At 35.3% G+C, this 19,380-nt stretch overlaps 1 protein-coding gene across 1 annotated transcript in view; it reads right to left on the minus strand.

Moving 5' to 3' along the window:
* The window catches only part of CFAP46 (cilia and flagella associated protein 46), a 70,850-nt gene that overhangs the window by 47,015 nt on the left and 4,455 nt on the right, over nt 1-19,380 (minus strand). Inside the window, exons 5-18 of the mRNA XM_050975976.1 lie at nt 17,418-17,482; nt 16,742-16,906; nt 15,286-15,409; nt 13,808-13,902; nt 12,915-13,022; nt 11,821-11,920; nt 10,061-10,159; nt 8,609-8,799; nt 7,084-7,312; nt 5,953-6,073; nt 4,113-4,236; nt 3,070-3,200; nt 1,603-1,748; nt 945-1,078 (exon numbers count right to left, since the gene is read on the minus strand). Of these exons, the coding sequence (XP_050831933.1) occupies nt 945-1,078; nt 1,603-1,748; nt 3,070-3,200; nt 4,113-4,236; nt 5,953-6,073; nt 7,084-7,312; nt 8,609-8,799; nt 10,061-10,159; nt 11,821-11,920; nt 12,915-13,022; nt 13,808-13,902; nt 15,286-15,409; nt 16,742-16,906; nt 17,418-17,482 (1,832 nt within the window). The remainder of the gene's footprint in view (nt 1-944; nt 1,079-1,602; nt 1,749-3,069; nt 3,201-4,112; nt 4,237-5,952; nt 6,074-7,083; nt 7,313-8,608; nt 8,800-10,060; nt 10,160-11,820; nt 11,921-12,914; nt 13,023-13,807; nt 13,903-15,285; nt 15,410-16,741; nt 16,907-17,417; nt 17,483-19,380) is intronic.

Consider the following 19,380-nt stretch of genomic DNA (forward strand, 5'->3'; position numbering starts at 1 on the left):
AATACTAAAAATACAGTCTTGAATGATCATATAAAATTGCCATGGTGCCAAAGTCACAAATTCAAAAGCACAAACTGACAATGGGTATTACGATGTCAACAATGGTACAGGACACAGTACCAGACCAATTTCCTTTTTTTCCTATGGGTTTTTAATCTTATTAGGTAAACTCAAAAATAGCTAATAGAAAATTTTGGAACAGAGTTCTCATCTTCTTTGCCCCTTGGCTCTGATCAGTTTATAATTTTTCCCATTCTACTGAACATTTGCAAGCAGACAGTGTGAGAAACTTTACTTAATTTTCAGATTTCATGAACAGACCTATGGACACAGCTCTGCCATCCTGATCTCTCAGGTGAATGTGAACAGCAGAGAGTCTAAGCATCATATTCAGAAATCTCCCTCCTCCTTCTTCTCCTTTGCAAGAAATAATCATGTCAGACTAGTAAAAAGCAGTGCTTGCTATATTTTACTCTCCCAAACTCATTTCAGTTGATTGGATGGAGCACACTAGATTCGCAAACTGGAATAATTCATCGTATGCATTCAGTACTATGAAATCATTATATGTATAGGAGCTATAAAGCAAGACAAAAAGAGTTTTTTGAATTGATAAAACATATTTTTAAATACAGAATTTATTATCTAAGTGTCAATGGACAACTATTTAATTATTTTTCAGCTTGAAACACTAGCTTCTAGTTTCAGAGAAATAAATGTTAAATGTAAAATAAAATCCAAACTCCAGAATTAAATGTAACCTAAGAAAAAATATTTCAAACTATTTTTTAGATCTTTTTTCCATTTCCCATGACTACCCACAAAAATGAAGAATCTGGTGACAATTTTACTAAGGAGAAACAGTTTTTGCAGTTATCATTGGTGTCTCATATTAATGATCTGTTGAGAGTTCCTTGGTCTTGATATGAGTTACAAAAAAGTACCTGTATGTTTTCCATTCTGGATCACTGTCAGGAAGATATGAAACATATCCTGGACGACACTGGTATGTAGCTTCTGGAGGTACAGCATGATCATTCAGTTTGACTCCCTGCAATCTTAATAAATGGACAGTTGCCTGAAAAGACACAGAGAAATAAATTCTCTACCCAGGTTATCTTTGTAAAAACAGATTATTACTTCATATAAGTGCTGCCACCTCTTCAAAAATTAAAAAAACACAAAATGTTTTTTCAAATGCTGTACAGGCATGTACAAGTATATTAAATACAATGCTCAGTACTTCATAAGCTTAAAATTGTCTACAGCTAATTTTACTAAATAACTACATGAAGAAAAACCCATAATTTACATATGTAAGTTTTTCAATCATGCTGGAACTTCATGGATCCAGAAATGTAACATCAGATGTCAAAAATTTACAGTAGAATCTCTTGTAAAGAAGTGTTATCAGCACCTGCAGTAAAACTATAGCTACAGTTACTTTCACACAGTATTTTGATAAGGTTGCTTCATGAAACCACTTCTTCCTTTACTTCCGAAGGAGATAGAAAATAACTAAGCTCAAAATTCTGGTGCTTCAAGACTTGTATATAAAACAAAACTAAACAAATATGAATGACAGTTATGTAATTTATTTACCTCTGCATTAATAAATCTTATTTCTGCTAGTATTCTGAGTAAATATGCTTCAAAAGAGAAGGATTTAGCAGGCAGCAATGATTCTCCTGGTGAGCGGCCACCTTGACCATCAATCATCACAGTTACATTAGCTCTGTGCTTCTGTGCTAAAAATAAATAAACCCATTATTATTTCCATGCAAATCATCATCTTCGTTTTTAAATTTACAAATCCCTACATATTCTTAAATTCACAAGGAATAGTTAGCAAGAAAACATTTTTAATTATTTCAACTAACTTTTGCATTTTTGCCATTTATTGCACTCAAAGCCTGTTCTCAAGCAGTGCTGAATAATTTGTTACCTGTGATTTTGCTGCATTTCAATTTATTTATAATCTCCAATATTTGCAGCAAATAACTTGCTCCAGTCATAGTATGCACACTGAAATTTCAGTGTGAATAGACTCCATGGCCTCTAGTTCAATTTTATTGCATAAGTGGAAGTGGAGCATAGAACTGGATTATGCAGAGGCTAAAGTCTTTGTGCATTTGAATCATGGACTGGGTTGACTTTCTGGTAATGCACACATTGGTAAAGAGAAATTTAGTTTAATAATGTAGAGAAAGGGCCAAGATTGTTTTAATATAAACACAAAGTTTGTAAGAACACACCAGTTTCTATCATGATGCTTTTGGTGCCTGGTTGCCTTCAATTTCTGGTAAGTGTACTTACTTTTCCCATATTTTGTTTGGAAAGAAGACAAAACACTAAACGTGGCTCTTTGAAGATGCAAAGCTTGTGAAAGAAAACCAGCAAATTGATGTGCTATTTTAAGTGGACTTTGGAAAAAATATGGAATAGGTTCGATTAACTTTGGCTAGTGAAAAGAAAAACCATTTCAACTATTCTAAAATGTGAGTTTTACAAATTCCCTGACAAAGCCATCTTTAAAAGCCAGTAAGCAGAGAGTGACTTGAAAGTGCTTTTCCCCAAGTTAAAAACTCTTAACGTGCACTAGGTTTCCAACAGACCCTCCAGGAACAAGGCACAATGCTGGATACCTCAGAGGAACCACTCACTAAGAGGGGATTAAAGGGTCAAAAATGTTAACACATGAGCCTCATACAAACCTACACCCATTTTTCTACAGCTCCATCAGACATGAATGATATGGACCTGGATGACCATGAGGGAATTTGCCCGTGTTCTTAAGACAGGCAGATGTATTTCATAGAAGTGCTTCTCTACAGCACTGGTGAAACACTTCTGACTGCAGAGTACGGCTTCTACAAAAAAACATAATGACTGATCTCTAGATTTGGAAGTAGAAAGAATATTCCATGTATGCCAACATGCAATGCCAGAAAAGAAACTCAGAGAACTTTGGGAATGGGAGGAAATAAAACAATATCATCTGTCTCCTTTTAGTAACTAAATAAACGATTAAAAAGTTCCTTACAACATCAGAAATGATTTGTCACTTACTTTGTTTATGCTTTGTTGCCTCCCTAAAAAAAATATCATCATACAAGAGGCAAAATCTACATGCTGCACGACAGACATCCCACACTTCCTGTTTACATGCAACTTTTGCCAAATCTGCCCAAAGTATAATTCTACCAAAGAAAAAGCATAAATAAAATTAGTTAATAAGCAGGATTAGGTTCCACAGTTCAAAACTGACAAAAATAATCATGTCAATTATGATGACCATCAGGAAAAAAAATTACATCTAATCAAAATTAATAAATGGAAGACTTCTTGTCAGTAAGTAAGGTAACACTATTACTTTATCTATTAAAAATAATCTCTTCAGCATACCAAGAGACAGAATTCTTCTCTGGGATGGTAATTCTACTAAAGTTTCAAAACAGGTGTGACAACCCTCATTTTCTATCTCATAAAGTAAATGAAATATTTCAAAACTAATGTTGAGAATTTAAAAATAAGTCTTGAAAACTAGTTTGGATTTAGAATATTTTAAAAAACAACTGCCTTAAAATTTCAGCACAGAATTTTTAGTACAGCAAAAAGGTAGACACATCCTTTTAACTAAAGAATGACAAAATGATATATAACTAGCCAAAATGAAACCTGCCATTTTTCTACAGACTAATCTTTCTGACTACCAGAATGAACTTATTTTTTACCAAAAAAGTTATTGTACATGATGTGCTTCCTAGGTACAAGGACTTAAAAAGACAATTGCAAGTACCAATTCTTTGTCAAGTACAAGCCTTAATCCACACATCCCTCTGCATGTTGGGCTCATATCAATAGAACAGGAGAGTTTAAGTGTGCATGTGAGAGAGATTAGAAACAGGGAAAGAAAAAAATTCTACATAGCATGGAAATGTTACAGAGCTTTCTGAACAAGAAATTAAACACCCACTTCAATATGCTGCCAGAGGCTGAAATATTCAACTTCTTATAAGGTACCATCCACTAAAAACCTCTGAGACAGAAACTTTCCTCATAAAGACTTCTACAAAAGATGAAAGAGACACTTCTGGTCTGTAGCAATTTACCTTTCTCTGCCATTTCCATTTTTTAAGTGTTTCAAATGTTCATCAACTTTCTTCACACTTTTAGTATGATGTTGGGCTTTTGCACAGAGGTAGCTTATTTGACTATTACTTTTACCTGAGAAAACTTGGTAAAGAAATAAAAATTAATGGTAGCTTTTTATATACTAGACATTTTAAAATCCATAAGAATGGTTTCCTTGCTGAAACACTCAAAATCCAGCCCTTTTCTCATTTCTTCAAGCTTTCCCAAACCAATCAACCAACATAAAATCATGTAGTTTAGCAACATCTATTTTGAATTTTCCTGTATCTTGAAATACAGTTGTCCCATCCAAAACTGATCTATGCTTGTTTAGAGTCCAAGTATCTCAAATAGACCTCTTTTCTGACAGGACATGTAGTGCTCTAGTTAGGTTCTTTCAATAGCAAGTGAACCACGTAATTTGTAAAGTACACACTCATTCTGAAAACAGAAAGTTTTTTTATGCAACTGAAAAGAAAAAAATAACCATATAAATCTGATGTTCTGTCCTATGTACATTTAATATAATAAATTTGCATATGTATTTTCTTACTCCTTCAATGCACACGTGTAAGCTTGTGGCAACTTAAGTCATAGAAAAAGGAAAAACTCACTGCTTGGATGACAGCCTAAGAAACAACTGAAATTTTTCAGAACAAAATTTTATAAATATTATGTCAAAAGAAGTCTTGTAATAGCTTCAATGTTGTAATAATCTCACTCATTTTAAAGACTCCACCTGGAAGGCTAATGTGTGCTCAGATTTATTCTCAGAGGAACCTCAAAAGTAATTGTACAGTTGTCAAGTTAAAATTTAACAGCAAGGAGATGTCCATGATTTTAATTCTCTTCATTTCACAAATATGATAAATATTATCACTTTAAATAATCTATGAAAATGTTTTCCAGCAACACAGTTTTCACATTATTAAAAGGACTGCACAGTCTGGAATAGCTGATGTATAAATATGACTCTGGCTTGTAAGTGATTAGTTAATAAGTCTGAAACAGGGATATGAAAGGTGAACTTTGTGGCCTGGCTGAACAGATACTATGAGAGAGCTGCATGGTGTTCCCCAGCACACACAGGCTTCTCTGGAGGCAACAGGACTCCTCCTGTAGCATTCCCTTCCTCCAGCACAATCTCCACTGCAGGAGCACCCTGGTTTTACTCAAAGTTAGTACAATTAGTCACGTACACACACTTGATTTATTGCCCAGATAGTGCAAAACAGTCTAAGCAATCTGGAAAGTGTGTTCCCTGTCCACTCCTCCTCAACCAGGAGCTGTATAATCACAAACTGATTTTGTTTTTCTGTTTGGGGCATAAGGAATGTATCCATTTATGCTGCATGTTTTAGAAAGTAAATAATGAATTCACACCTAAATCTCTGTGCAAAACTAGAGCTCTCAAAGGCAAGATCTTAGAAGAGAAAAACAATTACAATGTAGAAAGAATACCCAGTGTAATTAACACTGGGTATTATAACGTGAAATTTCTGAAAACATCACTTAAAAATGACCTTGGTTAAAAACATTCAGGAATTGTACATAGTGAAAACAGAACTACTTACAGCACACTACAGCACAACAGTAGGATTCAGAGGAGTTTGGAGGGGAAATCAACACCTTTTCCAGTATCACCACCCAACTTTTTTATCCCTAATGAAAATAACAGGAAGTCTGCCACAGAATTCAGCAGAACTATCACTTCATCTGTATTGCAATATTCCCTATGTGTTCCCACCAGATGTTGTCCAGCCTTTAAGAGTGTGCAAAGCAAAGTCAGTAACTTTTAGTTACATGCACATACTTTACCTTTAGCTTCATTTTCACTATCAAGGACTATTTGAAATGTGTCAGGGGCTAATGCAAGACCTGCATTTACCAGAAGTGATCTCTTTTTCCTCATATTATCCTTTTGTTTTCCCCTTTTAGCCTACATGAAGAAAAGAACTCATTGTCATAAGGCTCATTTTATATTCCAACTAGATCTTATTTACTAAACATTACAGAATACACATCATATAACTTGCAACTACCATAAAAATACCCACAGACTTGTGTATCTTTAGGTGTCTTAGACATCATTCTACAGCATGACTGCCATTGAAAGCAACTGTGGAACTTCTGTTGATATTCACATGATTACACCACAGATAATTTAATACAAAGTGCTGTTTCTGCTTCTCATGAATCTTTACAGTATATTTCTCAGTATATAACCTGACATTTTGTTATACCATTTCAAACAAAGAACAGAATTTATTCACAACCAACAGTAACATATCCAGTGTGCAGTAGGTAGGAATTGCTATAAAATAGAAAAAAAAACCAGTCTGCTAAGAACTAACTAAAGTCAGAGGAGGCGTGGGTTTTTTGAAGCAACATTTAAACTGAGTAAGCTTGCACGGAAAAGCATTTAAACCAGGAAAACAATCAGTTGCCAGTAGGATTTTTGTTCAGGTGCTAAGGCAACACAACAGAATTAGATGCAGTAACTCTTGACAGTGCCCATATTGTGACTGTAAAGTATATTATTTAGTGGCATTTTAGTGTGAGAGCCACATTATATTGATTTATCTCATAGCCAGCGAGGATGTTTAGCAATTGGGACACTGTGCTTCTCATTAAATAAAACCGTTTCATGCAATGAAATCCTAATTATTGACAATTGCTATTCTTTTTTGCTGATATTTCTGCTAATTAACAGGTCCCTGCCTTTCCCAAGAAATAAGCTTTGAAAGAATTGGGAAAAAAATCCTTTATGATGATTTTCAGACTGTGAAGCAGCACAACCACTTCAAGGCAACAAAGCAAAGACAGTTTGCTGAAAACAAACTGATCCTGGCTCTACTTATATGCAGTTCTACTAAACAGCCGTCTCTACTCTGCTGGAATTTAATAAGCAAGCCTATTTCAGCTACAGACTTTGATCTCCACGCTTACCTGTTCAATCAGCATGACTGCCTGATCCTCTAGATGCACAGGTGACTCATACAGCATAGCACTCAAACGGAGGCGCTTACAACTCAGCCTTAGATGTTCTTGATACTGCCCACTGCTGTTCAGGTGCACAGCTTTCTGCAAATGTTCCAGAGCAGCCTCTAGTCTATCCCCATCTTCTTCAATACGAGCTATTTCCATATGAACTTGACAACGCAACAAAATCAACATGCTAAGGATTACAAATTTAAGTGTAAACTGTTAAAATAAGGCACACTAAAATTCTTAGGTGAAACTCAGTAATTAAAAGTGACTCCAGTATTAAAATTGATATTCTCTTTTTAACTGACTCATTGCTTTAATTTTCACTATCATGCCTTTTTAACTGAAATTACTAAGAAAATTTAACTGCATATTATTTTCACTGACCCTGCAGGAGAAAGCAACACAACTTGTGGACTAACTGGTCTTTACATATCTGTAGAACTCTTTTTCCTAGTAGTACTGCTTAGGCATGCAAATCAGGCGAAGAGGTTTTCAAAAGTAGTTAACTGACAGAGAAACTATAATGTGTTGGATAAGGACTTTTGACAAAAGTTCACTCTCTGCTCCTAACATTTAAGTAGATGCTAGCACTCCTGAAACTCTGGCCCTGGTCATATTTGCTCAACTCTTTTTAAGATGTGGCTCACCTCAGGCGTACACATTCACTCTAAGTACGGGCTCTATCCAGTGCTGTTGGCTTCACCCAGCCTATCCTCACCAAAACCTGCACGCTCTCCAGCCTCGGGTACGCCTAGCTCCCTCTCCATCACCTGCCCCAGGAGGCTGCTCAGGACAGCTCAGACCTCTACATACTAATACTGATTATTTCCAGGGAAAAACACAGAAAATCAGATAAATTAAAGCAATGTTGTAAAAAAGAAAGAGAAGAAAGGTTTCCAAGCCTATCAAATATCATGCCATAGAACTAATGTATGTCCACATCAGAGCCAGCCTGACTGAGCAAGTAGCACCCTTTTCCCGTGGACCAAAGTAGCCACAATTAATGCTGCTATCAAACTAAAAATTAAGACAGGCAAATTAATAGACACAAATTACTTCATTCAGTCTCTAGAGACAGTACCACATCAGAATTGAGGCTGAGTCTGCTGGATTGCTAAGAATATACATGGGACAAACCCTCAAACCCTAATCTCTCCAAAGTCTCCCTGCAGGCTTTTAGAGAAAAATTGCCATTACTAACATTTAGTACAAATTTCAAAGTTGTCTGTGCTGATCTTGAATTCTCTATATGGAAACAGAATAAGAGTACAGTAATACAATATAGTGCTTTCATGCATGCATATATCCACTCTTTATACAACTGAAAAAAAATTTTAAACTACTGAAACTAGATTCCTCACCTTCCTCTGCAACACATGCAGCAGAAACCACCACCTGTCCTGCTCAAACGGCAGACTGGGTCAATTGTCACTCGCTCTACTGCAAAGGACCTTTCAAAAAACTATACAGCATTGAAAATTACCTGTCAATCTCTTCAAGGACTTCAGCAACTGAGATCAATGGCTTTCGTACATGTTGATGCAAATTGTGCTGTAGTAGTGGTAAGCACAGATTCCACTGGGTTGCACAAACAACCTGAATCACACCAGGATCTCCCAACTGAACTGCACGTTTTAACGTTAATTCAAGATTTTTGATCAATTTCAGCTGAGCCTACATACATGAAGAATTAATTAGCACCACTGCATTAATAAATGAAATTTCATACATGCTCCTCCAAATTTTAATTTTAGGACTGTTTTCAGTAAAAAGCAGTCCCTCAGTCAGCAAACTTTGGAAAGTATTTATTTTAGATGCTCCAGGCTGCTATCACATATTTCTGGCAGAAGTCTGTCAGCTACTCCCCATTCTTATGATAAACAAAAACTGGTAGTTGTGAATACTTGTGAATTCAGAAGGTTTAGCCATTTGGGGTTTTTTTTTCACATTCAGCTACACATGCAGTACAAAAGAGGAAAAAAAGAAATATTATGAATGGAATTTGCCATACTGTCAATTAAACTTGGTTCTTATTAAATCTAGAAGCCAATATTACCTACAGACTTGCCATTTATTACATTGTTTTTAGAGATTATGCAAGTAAAAAAAAAAAATCAGGAAAAAAATCCAACAAAAATCCCTCTCCAACTGCATACACTATAGACTTAAAGTTTAGAAATACCTAAATATCTTGTTTTACATTTTAGTATTAGTAGTGCTTCATATTATGAAGAATTCATTAACAAGAAGGTTTTTTTCAAAAGGTGAGTGGAATTTCTGAACTCCAAAATGATAATAGTCCTAGATAGGAGTAAGTCTTTGCACTACCAAGTTCCATTAAACATATTCCTACTTCCTACTGAAGGAACTTAAGGTGACTCCAACAACTGGTCTAAACTGCTCATTGTAGGTATCTCTCTAACACCATTGATAATATTGATATTTAGGCTTCTAACTTTGATGGTCTGAATTACAACTGAGCCAACCAACCACAGAAATTCAATAAAATCCTTCCTAGTGTGATCAGGAACAATCCACATTTTTCTGACATAAGAATTTGTATTAGATTGACCATAGCATGCAATCACAGTTGAGATGGACTCAATAATCCCTAGTGGTCCTTTCCAACCCAAGATATTCCATGGAAAGAGATCCCATAAAGGCAAAAATATGAAAACATGCCTCAATGCTACCATCTTTGCTCTTGGAAAGCAATATATTATGAACTTTTATGGTCAGTCAGAAAACTTAAGGGAGCAACACACAACTGTGGTTTATTTTTCTCCATTTCCTTCGTGGAAGTCGAATCTAAAAGAGTATGAAGGTTAAAAGAATTCCTTATCAGTACAATGTAATTAAGAGACACAGTCAAATGCAATATTCCACATTTAACAAATTAAAACTTTTACTTTTTTCTCAAAGTTAAAGAATGTACCTCAACAACTCCTTTGGTATAAGTCACAATTTCAGTGCCATCTTTCTTCATTTCATATTCACATTCCAGACATTCTATCTCAATAAGTTTCCCTTGCTCCTACAAAGTATTAATACACAAAATATTAATTTTAATAATTAAATAGCAATACCATAATGGTTAAACCCATGCAATGACAGTAACACAGCACTGTACTTTCCTACTGAAATTACCACTATACTAGCCAGTTAACTGCAATGATACAAAGGGAACAGAATTTCTTGTTTGAACTGCAGTCACTTGTTTCTCACTGGAAGCTGCAAAATAACTTTTAAGCTGTTCATTGCCAGAATTTGCAGTAAGAAAAATAGTGTACACCTGATTCCTCCCATACTGTAATTTGATTTCAGTTCTAATAGAATAATAGAATCACAGAATGGTTTGGGTTGGAAGGGATCTTAAACCCCATGCAGTTCCAACACCCTGCTATGGGCAGGGACACCTTCCACTATCCCAATATGCCCCAAACCCAACCAGCCTGACCTCAAACACTTCCAGGCTTGGAGCAGCCACAGCATTTCTGGGCAACCTGTGCCAGGGCCTCACCACTATCACAAGCAATACTATTTTCACAATATCTGATTTAAATCTGCCCTCTTCCATTTACTCATTAACATTAACGTTATTAAAAGGGTACATGCTTGGAATAAACAGGCACTAGTCAAGACAGAAAGGATTCAGCTTGGTGGGTAGTGAAACTTTTAAGTGAAAAATGAGATTAGACTTTTAACAGCTTAGGAAAGGGCTGACCATTAAATCATATAAATTATATGTATGGATCATAGAAACACCTAAGTTAAGCTGTATTTGGGTTAAATTGGTGTAGTAAGGAAATTTAGACAGCCTCTTCATTCCTAATTCATTATGAGCTATTATAAAATCACTCAGCATGACCTTTGGTAACTGAACATCCCCATGACTGGAAAAGAGATTGCAAAAAAATTAATGACAAATACACACCGAGATGGAATTCATGTTATGACTGAGAAATTTGCAAGTACTTAGCAAAAGACAAGGAATTGAAATTTTAACATAGATTTCCCTTACTCTACTCTAACAAGAAATCACTGTCAAGTGATGCTGAACAATCAGAAGATGGTCACTTAAAAACACATACACTCCAATGGAGAATGTTGAAGTAGAAACCAAGTTTCTCTGTTGCTGCCGCACAACAGATATTTCCCACTACTGTCTACATAAATACTTAGATTAAATCCTTGTGAATCTTTGATCTAGGGGATTTAAACACATCTTCCAGTGGAATGCTATGGATTTGTATATGATTTTAGACTGTCAGGAAATGTTCAGAATAATGTGCCTGAATCAGACACCTGGAATTAAAAAAAAAATTATGTGAGGATAAGTTAAATTTTATCAGTAACTCTAAGTGGGATCATTATAATAGAATTTGGAGTTTACTTACTAATCACAGTTTTGCACAGGTAACATTTTAAAACATAGAAAAAAATTACAGTTAATATTTATTTGCCAAAATAAAATGTACTGCTAATCACCCGGGTCTACCACAGCCTACTTTCTGACCATGCATCAGGAATAGATCAAGTATCACAATAATTATATAGCAATGAATATATAAACAATACACAGATGGACAGAATACCGTAGAACCATTACTACTATTTTTTAAATGTAAACACAAAAGGGGTGTGGGAGTGTGGGGGTGTGTGTAAAAATTCCAAAGCCACATAGTTAAAACTTACAGTAATTGGAGCGCTCTTCAAATCAAATATACAACGAGCTGCAAGCTCAGTGCAATTTACTTTCAGAGAAAAATGAGCTAATTCCAAAATCAAAGGAATCCTTCAAAAACACAAGAAAAAAAAAATCAGAGAATTTGATATTCTCTTCCATGGAATTAAAAAAACACTCTTTGAAACTAACTGTGCAATGCGCCTGAAAACCTTCAAGTCATATGAATATTAGAGGAATTATTATTATAATGTTAAATATTATTATAGTTATACTAATAATGCTCACAGTTAACAAGGAAAGAATAAAGAGTTCAAAGTTGACTACATGAAAAATATAAAAGTTAATCTGTTTGTGAACATAATTAGCAATCTCCTATGCAATCTGCACAAACAGTCCCTGAAGAAGACAAGAAATACAGAATTAAATACATGAAGCAGAAACATGGTGAAGTAAGAAACTTCAGATTGCAGAAAATTTTGGAAATACAATTCAATGAACTGGCACACAAAGCAGTTAAATCCATCAGTCTGCTACCCAGGAACTAAGAACACAGACACAAGAGATGGAGACTATGTTCCAACTGTTTGGATGTCTGTAAATAACCAGATGAGCATAGTGTATTGTCTGGAATAGAAGTGATGAGATATCTGAATATTGTCAAAGAGTGTTTACCTTAACAAGTAAAATTGTAATATTGCTTCCATATGTAACAGCTGTGATACAACTACTGGAATATTGGTCAGTTTAGTCTTTCAAACTTATGCTGAAGAGTTGGGAAGGGCCCCAGGAAAAGTTAAAAACTAACTACAGTCTGAAAAGTACATATCAACTTTAAGACCTTCTAAAAATCTCATTTTATCAAAAAGAAATTATTATGGAAAGATTTAATCATGTTATACAAACAGCTGTATGGAAAAAGATATTTAATCTTGGGTTCTGTCATAAAGTTTAATAGGATTTTGTGCTTTTTTAAGATGACCTATGTGTTAACACTAAGTAAGAGTTCAATCTCTGCAAGGTCATCAGGAATTTTAACAGATTCAACGGAAGCAGGATCAGCTTCATCATCAATTTCCAAGGGTCTATGACAAATAGAACTCACTTCACATTGAGAACAGATGCGGGAGGTACATCGTATTGCTTCAAAAGCTCATATAAAGAATTCAGACTTGCGGTGGCATCCCTTGGAAATACATTTGTCTCCCACTGCCTGCAACATATGAGGAATTGGGTCATAATTTTTTGTGAGAAATGTTATTGTATTAAAAATTTGAAATAACTCTCCTAACTTCGGAATGGATGGCTCTTATTCCAAGGTATCAGTGGGCTGCCCGGATATTGAAATATCAAGAAAAAAAATCTATAAAACCTAACTTCAGTATGTGAATTAATATTTCAGACAGTAAATGTTATTCCAGAAGAAAAAAAAACAGGTGTGCAAGACTCCTTTCCCATAATGTCAGTATAGATTAATCCACTGCTAGTACGAAAATAATTAAAATTTTTTAAATGGGGAAATCTTGAGACACTGAAAAAAAATTACATGGGATTTTGCTATGAAGTCCAATTTTCAAATTTTTCTTATATCTTTAAAATTTAAAGAATTTTAAAAGCATTATGCTCCACGATTTGTACATTGCATTTTAGGTGATTTCCCCACTTTATCTTTATTTTCTTGTACACAGTTTGGGAATGGAAGTGGAGTCCATTTGATAGCAAAATGTCTTTCAGATTCCTATATTTTCTCCTGGCTACACCTGTACAACACACTAATCCCTACATTCCCAAAGAGCTAAAGAGCTAGCTCACTTTTTTGATGAAGCTGTTAAGACAGACTTGACTGTTACTACCCAAACTGTCATTATGATTTTCCTTTTGAGGAATTAAACTCTGCAGTTGATTTTTTCTACAGGCATATGGGATCCCTGAACCTGATCCTACCTCTGTAACATGCAACATCAAAGTACGAGTGAAAGGATACATTTTCATACTTACAACTTTAACAACTGCATTTTATAAATAACTGAAAGACAGACGGAATTTTGTATTTCCTTCTCTACCTGGGAAATATCCATTAGTTTGTGATACACCTATAAAATAACAATTTAATTATTATTTGATTAAATTAGCAAAGGACCAACACTCAACAGGGCTAAAATAAAACAGGTATGTTGGCTGTTTTCATAGACTTTAAGGGCAATGTGGCTACTATGATAATCTATGTTGTTCTGCACAGATAATACAAAGATCACCCTCCAAGAGTCACCTTCCAAGAGTCAGGGTCAGAGCTATAAGCCAAAATATAAATGTGGAACTACCTCCTGAGTTAGAATCCTAATGAATGCATTTTTAACACTTTGTGATAGAACTCATTCTGAAATCATCTCATCCAGCTGAGACAAACAATTAAATTTTATCTGTACCTATAGATTATAGGCAGGGAAAAAAATAGTATTAAGACATTACAATAAACTGCAGTTACTTCAATTTAGCTGTAGAGTTACACATTAATAGTGTGCAGATCATTTCCTTTGACTCTCACACTGAAATTAGGCTGTACTGGAACACTAAGTTTTACAGGACTCTAAGTCCTGTACTAAGTCCTGTAAAACACTAAGTTTTACATGCTGCTACTAAAGCACTCAATAGCTTGGATCATACTTCTGTAGCCCAAGCACAGTTGTAGAACTACTTCATTTTTCTCTTTAAGGACACTGTCAAACAGCTCTGCTCTGCTCAGGAATTCTTATCAAAATACAAAAGCAATTTCAAGCTTGCCCCAGGGTGATTGCTTAATTATTATCACACCTCTGGAGTGCTGCATATTGGTTCTCTTAATTCAAATGTTAGAGAAATTTGTAATATAAACATACACTTTTGGAATGCAGTGATTGGGGGGTAGACAGAAAAAGACAACAGACAGTGTAGCAGAATGAAAGAAAATATGCCTGCACACAACTTCCGAGTTTTATTTGCCTTTTTCTGCTTTTGCCACATTTGTCTTTGCCCTCTTATTTCCTAAACTAAGAGCATGCAAGAAATGTAAACTAATGTCATATCCTCCAATTTTCAGAATTATTTGAAGGGTTCAAGCTGAATCACTGAAGTATTTATCAGCATGAGAAATACTAAACAGAATCTAAATACGCCCTCAGTGGCATAAGTCAGGTTAAGTTGCCCTCACTACACCTTCTCTTACAACAGTAATTAATCCCAAACAGAATTTTTAGGGTTAGCCACAGTTAACCCCATTATATTGTATGTGTCAAAAGAACAAGGAGTAGTAAGGAGCTCTTTAGCTTATAGTATCACAAATATACAATTAGTGAAAATCTCTGCATATCTACTGAATTGTTTGGTAGATAACCAAATTTAAATGAAGAAAACATCTTATATAAATTACAACTATGATCTTATGAAATGCAGAGACAGCTCCTGTCTTAGTGGGACTTTAAAATATTTTTCATCATTACCATTAAAGAAAATATTTGAGAGTATTTATCTGGAACATTTTCCTTAATAAAGACTGCTGCAGCAGATGAAAACTCTTTTGCTTCTTCCAGTTTTGAAGCATCGAGGAAGCACTCAAGTAAATTTCTGCAGATCAAATAAATGTTTGTATTAAATATTTATTAACACTTTCCAAAATAATCATTAGTTGTATTTTTTTAACACTCTTTGTATTCAAGATACCACTTCTAAATTCAGTAAAAGCAATTAGTGCTGTAAGGCACTGACTTAACACAAAAGAGACCCTCTAATTTCTACATTATAAACACATATTTAGTGTAGATCACAAGAATCTTGGAAATTTGGATGTAGTGTAGATATATACACATATTTAGTGCAGATCACAAGAATCTTGGAAATTTGGAGGTTTTTTTTTGTGAAAACTGTCTCAAGATACCTGGAATTAAAAAGATTAACTATTTAAAAGTGTATGAGAAAAACATTTCTGTGGGACATATTGTAAGATTCTCCCTTAACGACTGCAAAGGCTGGTATTTCAAAGACACTTAGCAAAAGAAAACTATTCACACTGGAAACAGCAACATCTCTACTGGATTTTCTATACTTTATCTGATTTGACTGAAAAAGAGCCTGTGAACCCACAACATAAATTAACAACAATAATAATCATAATTTTAAAAAAATTATTAATAAATACAACTTGAAAAAAATACAACCATTAGTTTTATAACACAAACACACTGTGTGCATTTGTTTGCTTTCATCAATACCCCATCAAGAGTCTGGTATCAGGAAACTTCATGTATTACAGAGAGTCCTTAGCACACCCCTTGGAATATTTTGTTAATTCCCTCCAGTTTCAGTTTATAAAGAAAATGCTACATAACAATAAACCACAATCACAGACCACAGAAACAAAAAATTTCACAAAGAGAAAGAGAAAAAACTATGGTAGGAGTGCAAGAGGAACTGGAATCAGTCTGCTGAATAGGGGATCAAAACATCTCTGCCAAAAGGTTGTGGGACCTTGAAAAATTACATAGACACTCCTCCTTTTGCACATAAAAATGTTTTTTTCAGTACAGTTATCTCAAGGTTTATGCTCCAGCTCTGCTCAGGAAATGCGAGAATGGTACTACATTGATGTTTATACACCATTTATTTTCAAATACTATCAATAACTCAAACACAACATCCAAAGTTACTGTGAAACTTCAGATCCAATCTAGGGCACTGCTGTTTCTTTCACTAAAATTTCAAGCTTCAAGTCAAGATAGAAATGAAGCACCTTTTGACGTTCAGTACATTTATGTCTCTTTAAAAAGTTATTAATTAAGGTTTTCACAATAAATACATCTACAACATTACCAGTGAAATATACCTTATTAAAGGCTGCCTCAGCTAGCAGTCCCAAAAGGACTACAGAATGCCCATATGAAAAAATACAATTAAACTTACATCATAAGTTCTGCTCGCCATTCATTGTCTGGCTCTTCAATTTGGTTTAATGCTGTAACAATCTGTGACAGGCTGGGAATAAGGCAGTAGCGGAATCCAGGCTTAAGAAACGGCCTCACAAGTTGCCAATAAAGAACTGAGGCATTATATACCAGAAAAAAATACCTGAAAAAAGAAGAATGAAAAAAAAATTAGTTTTAATGAACTTGAATAAACATAAAATTACAGCTTGAGTACCGTAAGACACTTCTAAGAAGTTAAAAAGTGCAACTTTGACTTTTCATTGGAGGGAATCCTGACTAAGAGTTGAGAAGACAAGTACAGCACAAGAAGAATATGGTAACTCTTGCAACTATACTCAATAATTAACCACTTAAAAATAAGCTAACATATTGCTTTCATTCTGTAGATCATAACTATAAAAGGGTAAGAAATGCTGAGATATCTAACAGCTTTAAACAGGACCTTACACTCTGTCAATGTAAGACTGCAGTATCCTTATGTTGTTACAGCACATACAGCAGTAACAGAAGTTACAAAATGGAAAGAAAAATCTAAAGGAAAAACCCAAACAACACAACTCCACGCTACCTAATGAAAATCATGACAAACAATTGAAAAGACAGATCAGTAGCATTTTCTGGGATTTAGAGTTAATCCTGTCAGTAGGGCCTACCTTCTTTCATAGGTTGCAAAATCTATTGCCTTCATAAAAAACAGCACAAACTTTTCAAACTCTTCCTAAAACAGAACAAAGAAAAACAAGTGCAATTTGAGTATAGATTGTATAAATCAGTAGATTCTTTTCCTATTTCAATATGAGCATATTTCATAAATTTAATTTTCAGACCAATCTCAACTAAAATATACCGCCAAAAGAAGTTGTTGCAATAGAAACAGAATAAGTAAAGACTGGTTGATAGCCTATTTATATGTTTTCCAGATTTTAAATTTTAAGACTGCATTTTCAACTTACTTGATTTCTGCCAAATTAATTATCAGGACTGAAATGTTCCAAAACTAGAAAGCTGCATACTTTTTAAGCTTTCAGCAAAGAAAGTTCAGAAATATCCAAGAGTAAATCCAGCAGGGAAAAAAGTTATATTCATTAGTCCCATTAAAAATCCTGACAAATTATTTTCTTCAAAAAGGCTCCAACAGGAGTTTGTCAACAGAAAATTGTGACAGGCATGCTCTTTTTATCATTAAAGGAGCTGGGAACCAGCTCTTCAGAGGAGGAACTAGGTGTCCTGGCGGACACCAAGGCGAAGAACGCCAGCCAGCAGCATTCCCTTGCTGCAAAGGTGGCTGAGAGTGTCCAGGGATGCCTCGGGAGGAGTGGGGCCAGCAGGCTGAGGGATGTGATCTTTCCCTTCTGCTCAGCAGTGGTGAGGAACACTGCTCCCAGTTCTGGGCTCCTCAGTAGCAGAGAGACATGGTTGCTGTGGAGAGTCCAAGAAGGAGCTGCAAAAGGTCAAGAAAGAACTGAAGTATCTCTGGTATGGGGAAAGACAGAGAGCTGAGACTGTTGAGCCTGAATAAGGCAGCTCGGGGAAGATCTCATCAGTATGTACAAATTCCTGAAGGCAGGGTGTAAAGAAGATGGCAAAGATAGAATTATAAAGGGATTTTTGAAAGTGTAGGAGAAGGATGCATTGCAAATAGGAAAGCCAAGGTGGAGCTGGATGAGCAGGAATGGGATGACACCAGAGGGGGTCTCTACAGTATGCTAGAAAAGATAAACTAAAATCTCCAAGAGAATTGGGACTGACTTACTGAGCTCTGGGGTGCCATAAAAAGGGCACTGAGCAATAAATGGGAACTGCCTAGATAAAAACAGAGATGAAATATGTACTAAAATAGAGAAGTTGCACTTGGTCCTTAAGAACACAAACATCTTAATTAAGAAGGATTCCTCAGGATGGAAATCAAAATAAGGACAAATTTATCTTTAAGTGAATGATGATTACTTAGTCACACAGCATGAGATGTTGTGCCACTCATACTTTCATAAATTATCTAGGAACACAGCAGTGAAAAAACTTTATAACTGACATGAACTGGATCTTAAAGGAGCATTACAACAAATGACACAAGGAACCAAGCCAGGACTGTACAACCTGGGATCATTTTTAACTTCAAAGAAGTTAGCAAGAGCCAAGAAGAAAACAGCACATATTGAGTGAGATTCACAAAACACAACAGAATAGTTTGTTAATTTAGAAACATAAGTGGACATTGGTTGTTTCAAACATGCATAAAGTTTTAAAGTGACCACTGATCAGTTATTCTGCACATGTGCTCATAGAAGACAATACAGAAAATATAATAGGGAAAAAATTCTAGCTTGAAAGTTAATTCAAACACATTATTCAAAGAAACTACTAAAACTTTTCTTAGGTACATTTGTGAACACAAATAGCACAAACGATGAGCTACAAAGATGGTAAAGGCCTCGTGGGAAAGCCATTTAAGGACTGGCTGAGGTCCCTTGGTTTGTTCAGCCTGGTGGAGTCTGAGGGGACACCTCACTGCACTCTGCAGCTTTCTCCTCAGAGGCACTGGAGGGGCAGCACCGACCTCTGCTCTCTGTGACCAGTGACAGGATCCACAGGAACCACTGCAGCTGTGTCAGGGAA

This window comes from Serinus canaria, chromosome 6, assembly GCF_022539315.1.
Source record: "Serinus canaria isolate serCan28SL12 chromosome 6, serCan2020, whole genome shotgun sequence".
NCBI lineage: Eukaryota > Metazoa > Chordata > Aves > Passeriformes > Fringillidae > Serinus > Serinus canaria.